Below are 19,214 nucleotides of genomic sequence, written 5' to 3' on the forward strand. Positions count from 1 at the left end.
GGGATCAAATACTTAATTTTTACTGAACTGCATTATGCTTTGGCGCTGTTTCTCTGCTAAAGGTACAGACCTACTTTGCTGCATTGAGGGGCCAATGTACTGGGTCATATATTATATAATCTTGGATGATGGGTCATCCAGCATGACAGTGACCCAAAACATACCGCCAAGGAAACGCAGGAATGGCTCAAAAAGAAGTGCATTAAGCTCATGGAATAGCCTAGCCAGTCTCCTGACCTTTTAATCCTATAGAAAATGTATGGAGGGAGTTACCAAGCGATTTGACCCCCCCCCCCCCCGGTCCCGCCAATCTGGAGTCCGGCGATCACCCGTTCTGACAAATCGTATAGCTGCTTTACCAGCCCGTGGGTTTGAAATCCCTGCGCTTTTCTCTCCTCTTCGCCTGCGGTGACGGGGCAGACTACGCGGGTTCTGATTGATCAGCGCCAACCAATTATACCTCCTGACAAGGTACGTTTTAGGAGATTAAGCCGAGGGGATTTCTAAATCCCTTACCAGTGAGGCGGCTATACAAGGTCTCCTAGCGGATGATCGCCGGGCTCCAGGTCAGTGGGATCGAAGGGGATGAATTCACCTTGCAGCTTCTTCTGTAAAGGAGAACTTGCCCTTTTAAGGATTTAGAGAAGATCTGTAAAGAGTGGACCAAAATCTATATTGAGATGTGTGCAAACTTTTCTGCAAATATCTACTTAACCAAGTAGGTTAAGGAGATATTTCTTGCACCTACAGGTAAGCCTTAATCTAGGCTTGCCTGTAGGGTCAAGTGGTCTGTAAGGGTTTACAACCACTTTAAAATACACATATTATAGACCCTTAATTTCTTTAAGTGGGCAAATTTAGGTATTAAATTAATTTTCCTTACTCTATCTAAGTTCCTCTGGATGACCTATAAGATTACTGAGGGCTTGTGCTTGATTAGAGATCAATTTTTTTTTTTTTGGAAGCATATTTCTGGGAAACCTTTTTAAAAAGTTTTTAGGTTGCAGGGACAGCTGTTTGTTCGTGGGGGTCCATTTGTGCTGGCAGAGCTGTGTTTGTTCCTGGGGGGCCCATACATGCTGGCAGAGCCGTTTGTTCCTGGGGGGGCGGCCATACGTGCTGGCAGAGCTGTTTTTGTTCCTGGGGGGGGGGGGACATACGTGCTGGAAGAGCTGTTTGTTCCTGTTGGGGCCCATCCCTGTTGGGGAAGCTCCTATAGGTTTAGGTTCATGGAGTCCGATCCCTATTGAGAGTTCAGTATAGGTTCGGGACCTAGTGCATGGAGATATTTGAGCTCCTTTGCTCCACTATATTTGTTAAAGCTCCCCTTTCCCAGGATGTGGTGATACTCTAGTTCATTGCGCTCCACCCCTCTTTGGAGATCACTATAGGCTCAGGAATGCTTCTGTCAGGTCCATTGGCCTCTTGCATCCCATTTTGGAATGTGCCCCCCAAGAAGGTACAGATATGTGGGGATGCTTTGTAGGCATGTCTTTTCAATCTGGATCTCCATATGCCTGTGCATACTTTTGGCTTTTACACCAAGGTATATGCTGACGTATCAATAGTATTGTGAACACAAATGCGGCTTGTAGACATGAAACTTCTGGGAAAAAAAAAAAAATTTGCTCCATGCTCTTTTGACAGTGGGTAATGTAGTCTATGCCATTGCCACTTGGGTTACTAATGTAAAGCAGGGTTGTCACATCAACATCTCTTCCTAAACAGAGTCCTTCCTTTGGCTAAGTGATCAATGCTGCGGCTTGTCACATGACAATCCATTGGAGGGAGTCCCGGGCACTTTTTCTAAAGTAATAAGTTTTTTTTTTACAGCTGTGGGTATCCTAAATGTTTCTTTTAGCTCTTAGTTGACTGTAGTGTGTGTGTGTGTGTGTGTGTGTGTGTGTGTGTGTGTGTGTGGTGGTTGGTTGTTTTTGGGGGCAATGAAGCCTATGTGGTGAAGTGCATAAAAAAACAGATGTACTGACAAACGGCATGAACTAATCGTGCAAACTCAAAAAATGCTCAAACAGGCAAATAAACACAATGTGTACCAATAAATAAATCCTTAAAGGAGATAAAACACAATGGTGAAATACCAAACATATATGGTGGGGGGAAAATAAAAAAGCAAAATGGCATAAAGCAAAAAATAAAGTAAAGTCTTATAGAGCGGTGCTCCCACAGAAAGTCCAAAGTTCAGTGTTGATGGAGAAAACTTCAGTGCAAACACCTCTTGTGATTTTTACATGCTCACCTCACGGCTATAGCACGGACAGACAAAAAAACCACAGTTGTGTACTCAAGCAGATGCAGCAGAACTTGTAGCTGAAAGGCTCAACATAAGATTGACATATGAAGGAAACAGTAAAACAATAATGGCATCATACTGTGAGGGCACTTGGGATGCAATAGATGAATCACATAGACATGCACTCACATGGAGGCCATGAATAGTGGGCCTATCTCCAACGAACGCAGAGTTGGTAAGTGATCCTGTGTGAATTCCTAGAAGTCTCCTTTCTCCTCCTCCTGGTTGTCAGGTATGGACGGGTGAGTTCAAGATGGTGGATGAAGCAGGCATGTAGCAGGTAAGTGTGTCCAGAAGATGTTCAAGTGGCAGGGCAGTCCTAGTCTGATGATAAAGCTTCCAGGGAAGTCCACAAGATAACAGCCAATTTGTGCTGTGAGTGTTTAGGGAACACAATGGTGCTGGAGCCTGGGGATGATGTCAGAGGAAGCGAGACAAAAACCAGCATGGAACGAGGACAGGAAGTGTGTCATAGAGGCGGGATGCGTTTCGAAACGGCTCATTGGTTCCTTCTTCAGCCAGTGACCGGCTGAAGAAGGAACCAATGAGCTATTCCGAAACGCGTCCCGCCTCTGACACACTTCCTGTCTTCTTCCTGTTTGTGTTCCATGCTGGTTTTTGTCTCGCTTCCTCTGACATCATCCCCAGGCTCCAGCACCATTGTGTTCCCTAAACACTCACAGCACAAATTGGCTGTTATCTTGTGGACTTCCCTGGAAGCTTTATCAGACTGGGACTGCCCTGCCACTGGAACATCTTCTGGACACACTTACCTGCTTCATCCACCATCTTGAACTCACACACTTACCTGCTTCATCCACCATCTTGAACTCATCCGTCCATACCTGACAACCAGGAGGAGGAGGAGGTGGTAGAAAGGAGACTTCTAGGAATTCACACAGGATCACTTACGAACTCTGCGTTCATTGGAGATAGGCCCACTATTCATGGCCTCCATGTAAGTGCATGTCTATGTGATTCATCTATTGCATCCCAAGTGCCCTCACAGTATGATGCCATTATTGTTTTACTGTTTCCTTCATATGTCAATCTGATGCGGAGCCTTTCAGCTACAAGTTCTGCTGCATCTGCTTGAGTACGCACCTGTGGTTTTTTGTCTGTCCGTGCTATAGCCGTGAGGTGAGCATGTAAAAATCACAAGAGGTGTTTGCACTGAAGTTTTCTCCATCAACACTGAACTTTGGACTTTCTTTGGGAGCACCGCTCTATAAGACTTTACTTTTATTTTTTGCTTTATGCCATTTTGCTTTTTTATTTTCCACCCACCATATATGTTTGGTATTTCACCATTGTGTGTTATCTCCTTTAAGGATTTATTTATTGGTACACATTGTGTTTATGTATTTGCCTGTTTGAGCATTTTTTGAGTTTGCACGATTAGTTCATGCTGTTTGTCAGTACATCTGTTTTTTATGCACTTCACCATATAGGCTTCATTGCCCCTAATGGTTCACTCACTCACATAGTGAGTTCTGTACCACCTTTTTGTTCATTTTAGTTTACACAGCGCAGATACCATCACCTATTCTAAGTCTAAACATTGTAGTATGGTTTGTGATACCGGCGCAAAAAACTATTAAAGTAAATGCTAATAATTATAATTAAAGTGTTTAGTCTGCTGCAGTTGTGATTTACTCCACCAGGTGGTGCAATTGTGTGAATTGTTATAAGTGTTCGTACAGTTGTACTACTGCGCTGACTTCAGTGAAATATATATCTATATATATATAAAACTCAACGTGTATGTATGTATGTATGTATGTATGTTCCAGCATCACGTCCAAACGGCTAAAGATATTAACATGAAACTTGGCACACATGTTACTTATATGTCAGCAACAAACATAGGATAGGTGGTTTAACCCTTACCCACCCCCATTTGCCATGGTCGGGGTTTTTCTTTAAAGTCCCATTCAACTCTATGGGAAATACATGTTACTTCATAACTTCCAAACGGCTGTACATATTTCGATAACACTTGGTCACATGTTACTTATATGTCCACTTAAACTATAGGATAGTTAATTTATCCCTTAACTACCCCCCATTTGTGAGGGTCGGGGTTTTTGTTTAAAGTCCCATGCAAATCAATGGGAAATGTATGTTCCCACATAACTTCTGTATGCCTGGAGATATTTCAATAATACCTGGTACACACACATTTTTTTTTGGCATATAAGTAATATGACAGTTAAATTAACCCTTACCTACACCCTTATATAAAAGATGGGTATATTTATATTACTATGATTTTCCTCCCCAAAAGGTTAACATAGGAAGACCGGGCAACGCTGGGTATTCAGCTAGTGTATATGTGTGTGTGTGTGTGTGTGTGTATGTGTGTGTGTGTGTGTGTGTGTGTGTATATATATATATATATATATATATATATATATATATATATATATATATATATATATTAATATATATTCAATGAAGTCAGCGCAGTAGTACAACTGTACGAACACTTAAGTCTAAACTAGAGGTCGACCGATATGGGTTTTTCTCTGGCCGATGCCGATATTTCAAAATTGGGGCGGCCGATATTTTAGGCCGATATTTGCGGCCGATATTTTAGGCCGATTTTTTTTTTTTTATCTCAGAAAATCTAGGTTGGGGAGGAGGTTATTGTTTAGGGTGGAGAGGTGGAGTGCAGCCCATCAGTGTCCATCAGTGCCCACAAATGCAGCTCACCAGTGTAGCCTATCAGTGTCCATCAGTGCCACCTCATTAGTGTCCACCAGTTCAGCCTGTCAGTGCACCCCTCATCATTGCCTACCAGTTCAGCCCATTAGTGTCCATCAGTGCCACCTCATTAGTGCCCACCAGTGCAGCCCATCAGTGCCACCTCATAATTATAAAAAAATACAATCTTAGTCATTTTAAGGAGGGGGGTACAGAGAGGTGGTTGTGGAGGAGGGGGGTACAGAGAGGTGGTTGTGGATGAGGGGGGTACAGAGGTGGCTGTAAAGCTACCTCTCTGTACCCACTCCTCTACAGCCACCTCTCTGTACCCCACTCCTCTACAGCCACCTCTCTCTGTTCCCGCCTCCTCCACAGCCATGTGTTGTGGAGAGGGGTGGATGGTGCCGGGCGTGGGTGGGGATGCGTTGTGGAGAGGGGTGGGAGGAGATGCGTTGTGGAGAGGGTGGGTGGTGCTGGGCATGGGTGGGGATGCATTGTGGAGTGGGATGGATGGTGCTGGGCGTGGGTGGGGATGCGTTGCGGTGATGCATTGTGGAGAGGGGTGGGTGGGAATGCCTTGTGGAGAGGGATGGATGGTGCTGGGCGTGGGTATGGATGTGTTGTGGAGAGGGATGGATGGTGCTGGGCGTGGGTGGGGATGCGTTGTGGAGAGGGGTGGGTGGTGCTGGGCATGGGTGGGGATGTGTTGTGGAGAGGGATGGATGGTGCTGGGCGTGGGTGGGGATGCGTTGTGGAGAGGGGTGGGTGGTGCTGGGCATGGGTGGGGATGCATTGTGGAGTGGGATGGATGGTGCTGGGCATGGGTGGGGATGCATTGTGGTGATGCGTTGTGGAGAGGGGTGGATGGGAATGCGTTGTGGAGAGGGATGGATGGTGCTGGGCATGGGTGGGGATGTGTTGTGGAAAGGGATGGATAGTGCAGGGGATGCGTTTGAGTGGGGTGGATGGTGCTGGGTGGGGATGAAGATGATTGTGTTGCATTGTGAAGATGGATGACTCTGTGTGGGGATGAGAGTTACATTGTGAGAAGGATCTCCACAATGTATCTAATTTCCACCCAAATTCATCCTCATCCATTTTCTCAATGCCAGCCTCAGCCAGGTTTCCCTTTTAAAAGGAGTTTTAATAAATTCTGCAGGGGGGGCACAGTAGCACATAATTTGGGCAACTTACCCTCCATACATGCTGGTATCATAATCCAATTCTATCTGCATGCACCTAATAGGCTAGGTGCATGCTGATGAGCTGATCAGCCAATCATTGTTTAGAACTTGGTGTAATGCCAGCAGGCTCCACCTCAGCAGGGAAGGAAGACATTCCTGCTGGGGGGAGTTACATTAGTCAGACGGCAGTTGTAAGCCAATGATTATTTGTTTCTCCCTGTCCTTAATACAGCAAGCCGAGGGAGGGGGCGGGGCACGGCTGGCGGCGCGATGCCAGTAAAATCTATGTCCGTTCTGTGGTGGCCATGCAGATGGAGGAATCGGATACATGGGAGTGGGTTCAGTACTGCAGGGCAGGCGGCCATGCGGGCCGGGCACTTTAGCCGCTAATTGGCCGATTCTTTCACAAAAATCAGCCGATGCCGATTTCACAAAAACGGCCAAATATCGGCCGATATATCGGCCGACCGATATATCGGCCGACCGATATATCGGTCTACCTCTAGTCTAAACATTGTATCACATCAAAGGAATAAACTTCTGTATGTAAATTAGGGAACGTTTAACCACTTAAACACCAAACCTTTTTCTGACAGCTCTTTTTTCAAAGTTAAAATCATTATTTTTTTGGGCTAGAAAATTACTTGGAACCCCCAAACATTATATATATATATATATATATATATATATATATATATATATATATATATATATATATATAAATTAGTAGAGACCCTAGAGAATAAAATGGCAGTTGTTGCAATATTTTATGTTGCACTGTATTTGCGCAGCAGTCTTTTTGAAAAGGATTTTTGTGGAAAAAAATTACTTTAAATAATGGATTTAAAAAAAAAAAAATAGCCAGTAAAGTTAGCTATTTACATTCTTACAAAAAAAAAAAATATTTTACGCTGTGAGAATCGTGATCTTTATTCTAAGCAAAAAAATCGTAATTCTCATTTTGGCCCGAATCGTGCAGCTCTAAAAGAAGTATGTGGAGGATCAAAGTTATGGTATAGAATGTGCATTGATGCAATTTTGCTTCTTTTGATTCTGTTCTTTCAGCAGCAGGAGGTGACATTACTGCACTTGGTGTGACTTTTGTCAGGCTTATGTACCATGGCGACCGAGGAGAAGAAGCCAGAGACTGAAGGATCTAAAACGCAATCCACTCCTTCATCCTCCACAAACCAGAGCAAGGTCTGTCAGTCTTGTGCTAGCACAGTAATGTGCACTTGTCACCATGAACCATCAAGTTTTGACTTTTCCCTCAAAACGTATAGAAAGGAGTTTACCAAATGTATCCGTAACATACACAACTGAGCATGCTTCTGATATCTCAGAAGTCACTTAAATATCCATTTATTTAGCTGTAAGACCGGATCCTATATCTGTGCACATTTTGAGGGTAACCATTTCCACATACATCACTGTAAGGGGGGAATTGCTTCAGCAGATTCTGTTAAGAAAGGGAGGTAGTAGCAGAGTACCTTCCAGTTTAATTAACACATACAGGCAGATGTTTTTTGCAACAAGTTGCTGTTTATTATGCTTAACTATAATGCTCAGAATTGATTATAGTTTTCAGTTTAATTGATGGTCAATCTGCAATCATTAGAGGATTTAATGCAGTAACCAGTGTATTTTCAGACATTCTTTCAAATATCAGCCTGACTAAAACATTCACTTGTGCATGTGCTGCCTTCATTTGCTGTCAGTCAGAAATGCATGCTATTGAGGATGTCATCTTTTTTTTTTTTTTTGTCACTGACCAGAAAAAAATATGCCATAAAGGCATTAACTCTCCTTCCTCCAGGTTTGTTCCAGGTTTTGGGTTATTTAATAAAGTCAGTGTAAGATGGTAGCCTCAATACGTGTATGTTTAAAATGCAAAGTGGCAACGGTAGCACCGATATTATTGCAGGTATGCCTCTGTGTATCCTTACACGTGAGATGATTGTAAACCTGTACAGCCCATTCTAGTCCATCGTTTTCAGAGGAACTAGTGGCCTTGAGGTTATGTTGTTTATAGCTATATCTATCATATTCATTGAAGGATTGTTTAGAAAAGCCACTTTTCGACATTTGAATTGTTCCCGTCTGTTCTTTGACCAGGTTGTGTATAGTAATAACTTGTTTTATCTTCATTTCAGCCAGCTCCAGTAAAACCTAATTATACTCTAAAGTTCACATTAGCTGGGCATACCAAGGCTGTGTCATCTGTCAAGTTCAGCCCCAACGGGGAGTGGCTGGCCAGCTCATGTAAGCACCTTCATATTTATCATGAAAGCTCAATTGTACTGCAGTTTTTAAGGGTAATGTTATGGAGAGCAGTAATGTGATGATGGGTAATGTTGAGTGATTACAATTGTAAAGATTTTATTTGGATGTGCACTATACTTGTCCCTGGAAACATGAAACTTTCACCTTCTTTTAAGCACTTTGTTTTAGTCATACTGGATACCATTTTTCCAACTCTTTGAAAACGTTGGCCTGTAGGACAGAGCAAATGATTCTCCCCGCTGAACAAACTTAGACTTTTAGGCCAGATTTGATCAGCATTGGGTAATTAAATAGAACCTGTCAGATCATAACGGTGTACAAACTAACACCTTAAAGGCGCATAAGTGCACTTTGTCGTAGATACATTTTGTTAGCTTGGGCAGCCGCATGATAAAGATGGCTTTCCTTTTGCATTGACTTTCAGCTAAGCCCCACTGCTGTTTATTCAACTTGGATTCTCAATTACGAGTATTGTAGAACGCAATTTATTTGTATAATGTCCAGGATCTGGAGGGCACACAGGGACAATGTTAGAACGAATGTATTTTTTAAGTATATTTGTTAAATTTGTAGCCTGCTTATAACTTGACATGTTAACTGCTTGCCGACCAGCCGCAGTTATACGGCGGCAGGTCGGCTCTGCTGGGCGAGATCACGTAGATCTACGCCATCTCGCCGTTCAGCCAATAGGGGCGCGCGCCGGCGGGCGCGATCACCGCCGGGCACCCGCGATCGCTCGTTACAGAGTGAGAACCGGGAGCTGTGTGTGTAAACGCACAGCTCCCGGTCCTGTCAGGGGGAGAAATGACCTATCGTCTGTTCATACAATGTATGAACAGCGATCTGTCATTTCACCATGTCAGTCCCACCCCCCCTTAAGTTAGAACACACCCAGGGAACATAATCAACTCCTTCCTTGCCCCCCAGTGTTAACCCCTTCCCTGCCAGTGGCATTTTTATAGTAATCGATGCATTTTTATAGCACTGATCGCTATAAAAATGCCAATGGGTATAAGGGGAGGTGCTCATCAAACCAGAAACTGTGATATCGGCCACATCCCTTGGTAACATATAAGAAAAAAAGGATATACCCCCTGGTTGGGACTTTATAAGCCAAACACAGTAAAGTATAAAGTTTTTATTTGGACAAGGTATACATGTTGGCACTTGGTACAAACGCACTGTGTGCACCTAAGTGTATAAAAACAACAAAGTGCAAATGAACAATAAAAAAACACCAAAGACAATGTGTATGCCAATGAAGGCAGAAAATTAACAGAACAATAAACAAACAAAACATAAAAGCACTCTCCAATGGGCGAAGTGAAGTAACCCAACGCGTTTCTGGTTTTATTCAAAACCCTCATCAGGGGCCACAGGAGCAGACCAGTGCAGGTAACAGTTCTGTATTATGATAAAATGACAGAGAGCACATCATAAAACACTACACATAATAAATGGACACTCGGTTAAAAACATGTTCTCGCCACATAGCATACGGTATGTCACACATTTACCGTATGCTACGTGGCGAGAACATGTTTTTAACAGAGTGTCCATTTATTATGTGTAGTGTTTTATGATGTGCTCTCTGTCATTTTATCATAATACAGAACTGTTACCTGCACTGGTCTGCTCCTATGTTTACACACACAGTTCCCCCGTTCTCGCTCTGTAACGATCAATTGCGGGTGCCCGGCGGTGATCGCGCCTGCCGTGCACGGGCGTCGGCACCAGGGGCGAGCAGGGAGGCGCGCCCCTATCGGCTGAAATGCGAGATGACGTATAGCTACGAGATCTTGCGCAGCCGACCTGCCGCCGTATAAATGTGGCGGCTGGTCGGCTAGTGGTTAAAAATTATATTACCAAGGTTGACTCTTATTTATATTATATTTCAAATGATCCCAATAACCATACCCCAGGACTATTTTAAGAAATTAAGATTAATAATAAAATATATCTGGGCACCCAAATGGCCCAGAATTTCATATGCAACCTTGACAAAAGCTAAAAGGTTGGGAGGATTAGCAGCCCCAGACTTCGAGAAATACTATCAGGCGATCTGTATTTCTCAGATTTTAATGGATACATAATTAAGAGGGGAGAAGCTGGGTGAATATGGAGATTTCTTAAAGTAAGGTAGATTTAGGGAAGTTGGTTTGTATTCCACAGCAGTACCGAGAATTGGCTAATAGTACAAATCCACTAACTAGAAACACTTTCAGAATTTGGCATGGCTTGGGGGGAAAATGCACCATTGGGATCACAATTCGCCACTATTGATACTGGGTGCAAATTATTTTAAGCCAGGGAAAGAGGAACACATATATTTCACAAGATGGGCAAAAAAATAAATACCGTTACAAATTGTTGTGACAGGAAATAGGATTTGCACGTACGAGGAACTCGTATAAAAGAAAAAAAAGTGAAATATGCCACTAGGCAAATGGAGGTACACTCAATTACAGCATTTTACACAATCGCTGCCATCACCGCTACAGGGAAAAGGAAAACATGAATTATAGAGAAATTATTTTGCTCTTCCCTTAGCCTAAAGCAAAGTGTATCCAAAGATAGGAACATAGAAGTAAAATCCTGAGATTGGCGTGTTATTCCTCAGGATCTAAAAAGACAGACGAAATGTGTTACAAGTATAAGAAAAATGGTGATCAGCGCTACAGTTTAAACAAAAAACAGCAAAAATATATAATATCAGTGCAAACCTAGCATTCAATGGGCCGTGTAGTCGTCTGATTTGCTACAACAGCAAGTCACCCCAAAAGGTGATAAAAGCCAATGGACTGCAAAACCAAAATATACAGTGACAATACCCTCTATGAGGAGAAAAAGCCAGTGAAAAACAAGGAAAAAAAGGAAGAACGAATAATCAATGTTATAGCAGATGTAATATGGAGTGTACAACTGCACAAGTCACTGAGAGTTAGTGGCTGAACTAAATGGGAAAAGATGGGAAATAGGTCTTCTATATCAGGTGTATGAATCCAGCAGCAGTCTCACATTGCCCTTACCTTCATCCAGTGGTTTGTTCACATAGAGGGCAAATGCTGTCTTCTCCTGCAGGTTCAGCGTCACCAATCCCCCGTTCCAAATGCACTCCACCGATATCCTGGTAGGATGGATGGTCCTCGGATGCAATGTCCTCCGATCCGTGAGTGTGTGCAGGTAGGGCCCAGTGGGAAGAAAGGGTGCCAAATAATAGTGAAGCACATCCAGGTATACTGAAACTCGTTTATTCCATACAGCTGCGGTACAGTTTGAACTAGCCGCCCAGCATAGAACGCGGCGTATAGCTAGCCGGCTACAGTCTGCTGGCCTCCGGTTGGTTTCCTGTATCACGCGGTTCTTTGTCCTACGGCGTTACGTCACCGTCTCGTGACTTCATCCCTGATGATTCATACACCTGATATAGAAGACCTATTTCCCATCTTAGATTAAGCAGCTTCAGTATTTACACGTGTTCACTATTTACACGTTCCAACACTCGCAGTAGCGCAATAGACCTTTTTCACAGAAATGTGTTATTAAACTCCTTGCGAGATGGTATGTAAATCCCCACCACCACCAGAGGGTTCATAGGATCGGGACAGAGGGGCCCTCAACTTGCTGGAGGGGGGTGCAATGCCCCGGGAACCTTTGTGCACCTCTGGTGTGAATGCATAAAGATCCAGCCCTATTGGGATAGAATCTTGGCAGCAACCTACCAAATCGCAGGGGAACAGATCCAGAAGAATCTATGGGATTATTTATTTCATAACACAATGAAATCGGCCCCTCAATATAAGAGTACCTTGGTTCTATTCCTCTTAAATGTGGCTAAAAGCCTGATCCCGAGACATTGGAGGTTTCAGGAAGTCCCGAGTATTAAGGACTGGGTTGCAAGGGTGGAAACGAGTTATAGAGGAAACTATCCACATAGGAGGATGCTTTGGAGAGATTTTGGAATATATGGGGGAAATGGTAGGAGTTTAGAGATTTGGAAGTGGAGGGGGATATATATATGTGTGTGTGTGTGTGTGTGTGTGTGTGTGTATATATATGTGTAGATAGATAGATAAAAAAAACATTTGTAGGGGGGAATAGGAGTACACGGTATGGAGGAAGGAATAGGATGTTTTTTCTTTTCAATATGTGACTGTTTTTTTTTTTTTTTTTTTAATCTATACATTAAAGTGAATATTTAAAAAAACAATTCTCCCCTTATTTCTCACACGCATACTAATATGAAAATAATTCTTAAAAAAAAAATATCTTGTTTTTGTAAAAAAAATATATATTTATATAACATATATGTGTCCTTTTGTATTAAAATGTTTTCGGTTTCTTTTAGCGGCCGACAAACTAATCAAAATATGGGGTGCATATGATGGCAAGTTTGAGAAGACTATTTCTGGGCATAAGCTGGTAAGTTTTACTTCTCCCCACCTCTGTGCTGTTTATGTAGCTTTTCATAAGTCTGTCTGGCGTGACCCATCCTCTAGGGCAGTGGTCATCAACCCTGCCCTACAGGGCCCACTAACAGGCCAGGTTTTGTGTATTACCTTGGGGAGATGCAGTCTAGAATACTGCAATCACTGAGCAGCAAATTATATCACCTGTGATGTATTTCAGTTATCTTGCAAACCTGGCCTGTTAGTGGGCCCTGTAGGGCAGGGTTGATGACCACTGCTCTAAGGGAACCTTGCCTCATGCAAATGGTAATTTTAAATCTGTTTACTGCAATGATGCCTGACAGATCATCAATTATAAGGTCACCTCCTCCCAAGAGACCACCTAGCTTGTGAGTAAACTAGTTATTTTTCTCAGGTTAATGTGTGTTTGTTTGTTTTTTTTTTGTGGTTATTTCAGGGTATATCAGATGTTGCCTGGTCTTCAGATTCCAATCTCCTGGTGTCTGCTTCAGATGACAAAACTTTAAAAATCTGGGATGTCAGCTCGGTGAGTTACTTTTTTTTTAAAGTAGATGTAAGCCCTAAGTGAAAGTTTAATTTGCTAAAGCAATGTGTATATATAACGATTGTCCTTTTGGGGAAAAACAAAGTTTATTGGCAGTTTTCACAAAATACAGCCATAATAAGGCTTCATGTACACTAGCGGTCCCTTTAAATCAGGTGTGCTCAACCAGTGGCCCGCGGTGCCCTCAGATGTGGCCCGCGGCCTCCTGCTCTGTGATGGTGGGCAAGCCAAGATCTTGGGTTCCCAACCCTTTATCTCAGAGCATTGGTGTTGTGAATGAAACAAGAAGTAGAGAAAGCAAGTGGCTGCGGAGCAGAGACGCATACGCCAATGCTTCCTGTATAGTACCGGCTCCTGTCGGAGTTATACCAAATGTGCTCTGCCTGACTTATTTTCGATTATTATAGGTCAGTTTATTACTAAAATCAGTGTATATATGGGCATATCTTCTGCATTGGTTACTGGGCTGCTTTTAAACTGATCCGCAGGTGTAGCACAGTGTGCATGCAGGTTACCTGCACTGAGCCATAGATTTCTGTAATTACTTTCAGGTTTGGTCCGCTTTCTTAAAGTGCACCACACTTGCAGGATATAATAGAAATCTATAGAAAAGTGCAGATAGCCCACAGGAAAGCCACAGGTGCAATGCACACTCGGTGTGGGTAAACTGCATTGCATCAGTGTGAAAGCAGCCTTGGGCCCCTTTCACCTCTATGGAGCGGCGGATGAAAATGAACTTGTGTCCATTTACACTCGCCTACCTCCAATTCGCAAAAAAAAAAAACACAAAGGGATCAGTCCCCTTCCGTCTGGGCAGATCAGATCGGAGGGCCCAAAGAGTAGAGTGGGCTGCGTCCATGTCCGCTCTGCAGTATTCATGTCATCCGCCCGCTCCACACATTGTGGCCCGCGACCAGTTACCAAGTCTCTTAAATGGCCCTCGCTCTTCAAAAGGTTGGGCATCCCTGCTTTAAATTGTTGTTGTTTTTTGTGTCAATGTACACACAGGCTTTTAACAGACTTTAGGAGGTGCAGCCTCCCCTTTCTCAACACGGAAAAATCGCGTTCAGGATAGAAACGTTTTGGCCATGGGGAAACAAAGTGTACATGTAGCCTATATATATATATATATATAGTTTTATTTGTTTTGAAATGGATATAAGTAACTACATCAATACCGACAGACGCGCACCTATGTTGTACACATTCATTCAAAGGAATAGTTAAGTCAAGTGACTCTATTCACAGAACCAGATCGCATGCAGTATTTTTATTTCCTAAATACAGCATGCGTTTTTGAAAATAACAATTCACTTTATGCAGTAGTGCTTGGTAAATACCATATAAAACGGGAGTGAAAGTAAATTCACAAAAGGGGGGGGCATGCAATATTTAAAGCGGGGATTCACCCTAAAAACAATTTTCTAACATTACATCCAGCATACCAACGACATTTACAGTATGCAGGTCTTTTATTTTTTTTTATCGCCGTACATACCGTTGTATTGTGATTTTCTCCCCGGCTTCCGGGTTCTGATTCCCGCGGGGCTGGGCATTCCTATCCCTGGGTTAGATGATTGACGTCTGGTGAAATGGTTCCCATGTCGCACACAGATTTCCGTAAATAGCCAAACTGCGAGTCTGCGCTATACGGCGCCTGCGCCCGCCGTGTAGAGCCGACTGCGCAGGCACCGTATAGCGCCGACTTGCAGCTCGGCTATTTACGGAAATCTGGTGACGCGTCTTGTGCGACATGGGAACCATTTCACCAGACGTCCATCATCTAACCCAGGGATAGGAACGCCTAGTCCCGCGGGAATCCGAATCCGGAAGCCAGGGAGAAAATCACAATATAACGCTATGTACGGAGGAAAAAAAAAGACCTGCATACTGTAAATGTTGTTAGTATCCTGGATGTAATGTTAGAATTTTTTTTTTTTTTTAGAGTGAACCCCCGCTTTAAGGAACCAGCATCCTTGCAATACCAGATTCCGCCTCTAATGGTGTATATACAGCCATGGCCAAAAGCTTTGAGAATGACACAAGTATTAATTTTCACAATGTCTGCTGCTTCAGTGTTTTTTCAGATGGTTTTTGGCAGATGTTACTATGGTATACTTAAGTATAATTACAAGCATTTCATAAGTCTTCAAAGGCTTTTATTGACAATTACATTAAGTTTATGTAAAGTCAATATTTGAGTTGTTGACCCTTCTTTTTTCAAGACCTCTGCAATTCACCCTGGCATATGTAAAAAGGTACTACAGCGCTATTACTAAAACCATATAAGATACTAAAGATAAGCTGCAGACACGTGAGGTGCACAAAACCAAAGTGAATAAATAAGAAAATATTGTGTTGCGCTGATAATCAAGTAAAAAATTGCATATATATATATATATATATATATATATATATATATATATATATATATATATATATATATATATATATATATATATATATATATATATCCCATATACATAAATAAGAACCCCCTACACCTCAAATCAGGGAGGTATATGTGCAAAAGATAAACAAAAACCACTAAAAAACTATAATGTGAAAAAGTTCTAATAGAACCAGCAAAAATAGTTCATGGAAAAAACACAGTTCAGTACATAGGCTAATAGGAGACAGGTGTGAGATCCACAGTCCTCTGGTGTGCAGCTGTCATTATAGCAAAAAAAAACTTTCCCTTCTGGACTCCCCGATTAAACACAGGATATCAGCCGCTCATAAGGAGAAAAGAAAGATATATGGTGCAAATAACGTAATAAAATGGGAAATGAACCCTGCAATACAATGATTGCACTCACGGAACCTCGATGGTAAACAGGCTCAACTGCAATCAGTCATTGAACGCCGCTCAGTGCTACGATCTCCTCAGAAGGACGGAGTCGACCGCGTCACTCGGCTTCTTTAGGGGAGAAGCCGAGTGACGCAATCGGCGGTCGACTCCGTCCTTCTGAGGAGATCGTAGCACTGAGCGGCGTTCAATGACTGATTGCAGTTGAGCCTGTTTACCATCGAGGTTCCGTGAGTGCAATCATTGTATTGCAGGGTTCATTTCCCATTTTATTACGTTATTTGCACCATATATCTTTCTTTTCTCCTTATGAGCGGCTGATATCCTGTGTTTAATCGGGGAGTCCAGAAGGGAAAGGTTTTTTTTTTGCTAAATTGACAGCTGCACACCAGAGGACTGTGGATCTCACACCTGTATCCTATTAGCCTATGTACTGAACTGTGTTTTTTCCATGAACTATTTTTGCTGGTTCTATTAGAACTTTTTCACATTATAGTTTTTTAGTGGTTTTTGTTTATCTTTTGCACATATACCTCCCTGATTTGAGGTGTAGGGGGTTCTTATTTGTGTGTATGTGTGTGTATGTATATATATATATATATATATATAACAGCCCATTCTTGCATAATTAATGCTTGGCGTTTGTCAGTATTTTTTTTTTTTTTTGTCCACCCACCACTTGAGAATTGACCACAAATTCTCAATGCGATTTAAGGTTTGAGGAGTTTCCTGTCCACGGACCCAACATTTCCATGTTGTGTTTTCCAAGCTACCTATCTATCACTTTTGCCTTGTGGCAAGGTGCTCCATAAAGCTGGAAAAGGCATTGTTCCACACCAAACTGTTCTTGGATGGTTGGAAGAAGTTGTGTGTGTGTGTGTGTGTGTGTGTGTGTGTGTGTGTGTGTGTGTTTTTTAACCCTTCCATTCCTTGTACAAAATTGTGAGTGAGCCCACTCCCTTGGCTGAGAAGCAGCCCACCCATGCCTTACTGTTGGCATGACACAGGACTCATGGTAGCGCTCACCCTTTTTCCTCTCTGGGCAATTTTTTTTTTTCCCCCGGCTGCCCCAAACAATCGGGGGGATTCATCAGTCCTCGGCAGTCTCATCCCTGTACTTTTTTTTTTTTTTTTTTTTTGTCCCTGAAGATTTTAGTGGATAGAAGTAGCTTCTTTGCTGCCCTTCTTGACACCAGACCATACTCAAAGTATTTGCCTCACTGTATGTGCAGATGTGCTCACACCTGCCTGCTGCCATTTCTTAGCAAGCTCTGCACTGGTGGTGCCTGGACCCTGCAGCTGAATCAACTGTAGGAAACGGTCCTGGCGCTTGCTGGACTTTCTTGGGACTTTCTTTTACAGCATTTTAGCGTTAAAAATAGCACTATTAAAACTCTCTCCATGCATCTCAATGGACCCTTGCACACTGAGTCCTGCAAGCAGCATCTTTGGAGCAGCTTTTGGGCGCTGAAAAAAAACGCTCCAAAAACGCCCCTCTCCATTGAAATGAATTGAAAGCGCTGTAAAAACGCCTTACCCTTTCACACTGAGGCACTGCAAAAACGCCCTAAAACGGTAGGGTCTTAGCGGTGCTTTACCAGCACATTGGGATTTCAGATGAGGCTTCGCTCGAAAAACGCCCGAGTGTGGAAGGTGCCTAAAGAAAACACAAAGTACTGTACCTTGTGTAAACTACAAGTTCTATCAATCCACCTTGTAGTTAGGATGAACCAAGACAGATTTGTTCTAAGTTGAGCCTGTGTGACATCCATGGCTCCCTGTATAGATATAATGGATGAAAATGTGTAGCCAGGAAGTGTGTTTGGTTGTTGGGGTGTTTTTTATAGAATTGTCAAGGAAAAAGGCCTGAAGAAAAAACAAAACCTAATGCAGCTACTTAATCTAAGAACTGGTATGCTGCAATACATTTTTATTTTCGGGCTTGAGATGAGCTTTAAATCATGTTTGATTGAATAAAAAGGTATCAAAAATAGCTGTTGAATACAAATATGTAATATTTACAACGCTGTTTTTTAAGTGGAGCTACACTGCATCTTTGGAAAACACCCACTAGCATTTCTGGCCATAGCCATCTTGAGTAGTTCAGGCATACAGGCAGGAGTGTGTGCTTGGCTGAGAAGCTGCAGTAGAAGGAGTTGAAGCTCCCAAAGCATAGCCTGCCCTGTTCCATTGTGCCCCTGAGACCTCAACTACAGCTCCTGACAGCCCCTGACCCCCCACTACACCCTAGAAGTGAAAAAGGTATTGTTTCACTTCAAGCACATTTTCATTTTTGCATACATGCTCTGGTCCCATTGTGTACTTAAAAGCGAGGTATGCCTGTATATGCACTTAAAACATAATTTGTAGTTTATCAATACTGTTGACTATATAGCACATTGTGGATTGCGGCACTAATTGGGTTTCGTTTATGTTTTGTTGAAATGTTTATGTGTGGAAAGTGTGAGCTTTTCACAATGCATACACATAGCCGCGCTCAGTATTCAATATATAATTTTCCCTAATTTCATGTGCTGGAGATGGACTCGGGAAAGCTTGCACCTATGTTAAAAATGTTATCATCAAAAATTCTATTCATTCGAGGGATATTTAAACGATTTTTTAACCTCCTGAAATAACAATTTTTTTCTTTTGACAGGGAAAATGTCTGAAGACCCTAAAGGGCCACAGCAACTATGTCTTCTGCTGCAATTTCAACCCACAGTCCAACCTCATTGTGTCTGGTTCTGTAAGTATCATGTTTTCAAAGTATAGAAGGTACAGTACAAGCCAGTCAGGATAAAACTATCACTTTTAAAAATGACTTGGACACACTCTGCCTGCTCCCTGGCTATAACTTTCATTCTTGCATTTCTGTAACCTATCTGCTCTGGTTGATCGTATCATCGTCAAAACAGCCATGAATCTAAGCATGCAGCCAATGTGT

At 42.5% G+C, this 19,214-nt stretch overlaps 1 protein-coding gene across 2 annotated transcripts in view; it reads left to right on the plus strand.

Annotated features, from left to right (window-relative positions):
• WDR5 (WD repeat domain 5) overlaps window positions 1-19,214 on the plus strand; it is a 43,728-nt gene that overhangs the window by 5,704 nt on the left and 18,810 nt on the right. The window contains exons 2-6 of one of the 2 annotated variants that reach the window (XM_040324085.1): window positions 7,270-7,401; window positions 8,355-8,463; window positions 12,833-12,906; window positions 13,351-13,440; window positions 18,927-19,016. In XM_040324085.1, coding sequence (XP_040180019.1) covers window positions 7,321-7,401; window positions 8,355-8,463; window positions 12,833-12,906; window positions 13,351-13,440; window positions 18,927-19,016 — 444 coding nt within the window. In that variant the 5' untranslated portion in view covers window positions 7,270-7,320. Of the gene's footprint in view, window positions 1-7,266; window positions 7,402-8,354; window positions 8,464-12,832; window positions 12,907-13,350; window positions 13,441-18,926; window positions 19,017-19,214 lie in introns of both variants that reach the window. The other variant, XM_040324084.1, reaches the window with a different exon arrangement.

The sequence above is a fragment of the Rana temporaria genome, chromosome 9, assembly GCF_905171775.1.
Source record: "Rana temporaria chromosome 9, aRanTem1.1, whole genome shotgun sequence".
NCBI lineage: Eukaryota > Metazoa > Chordata > Amphibia > Anura > Ranidae > Rana > Rana temporaria.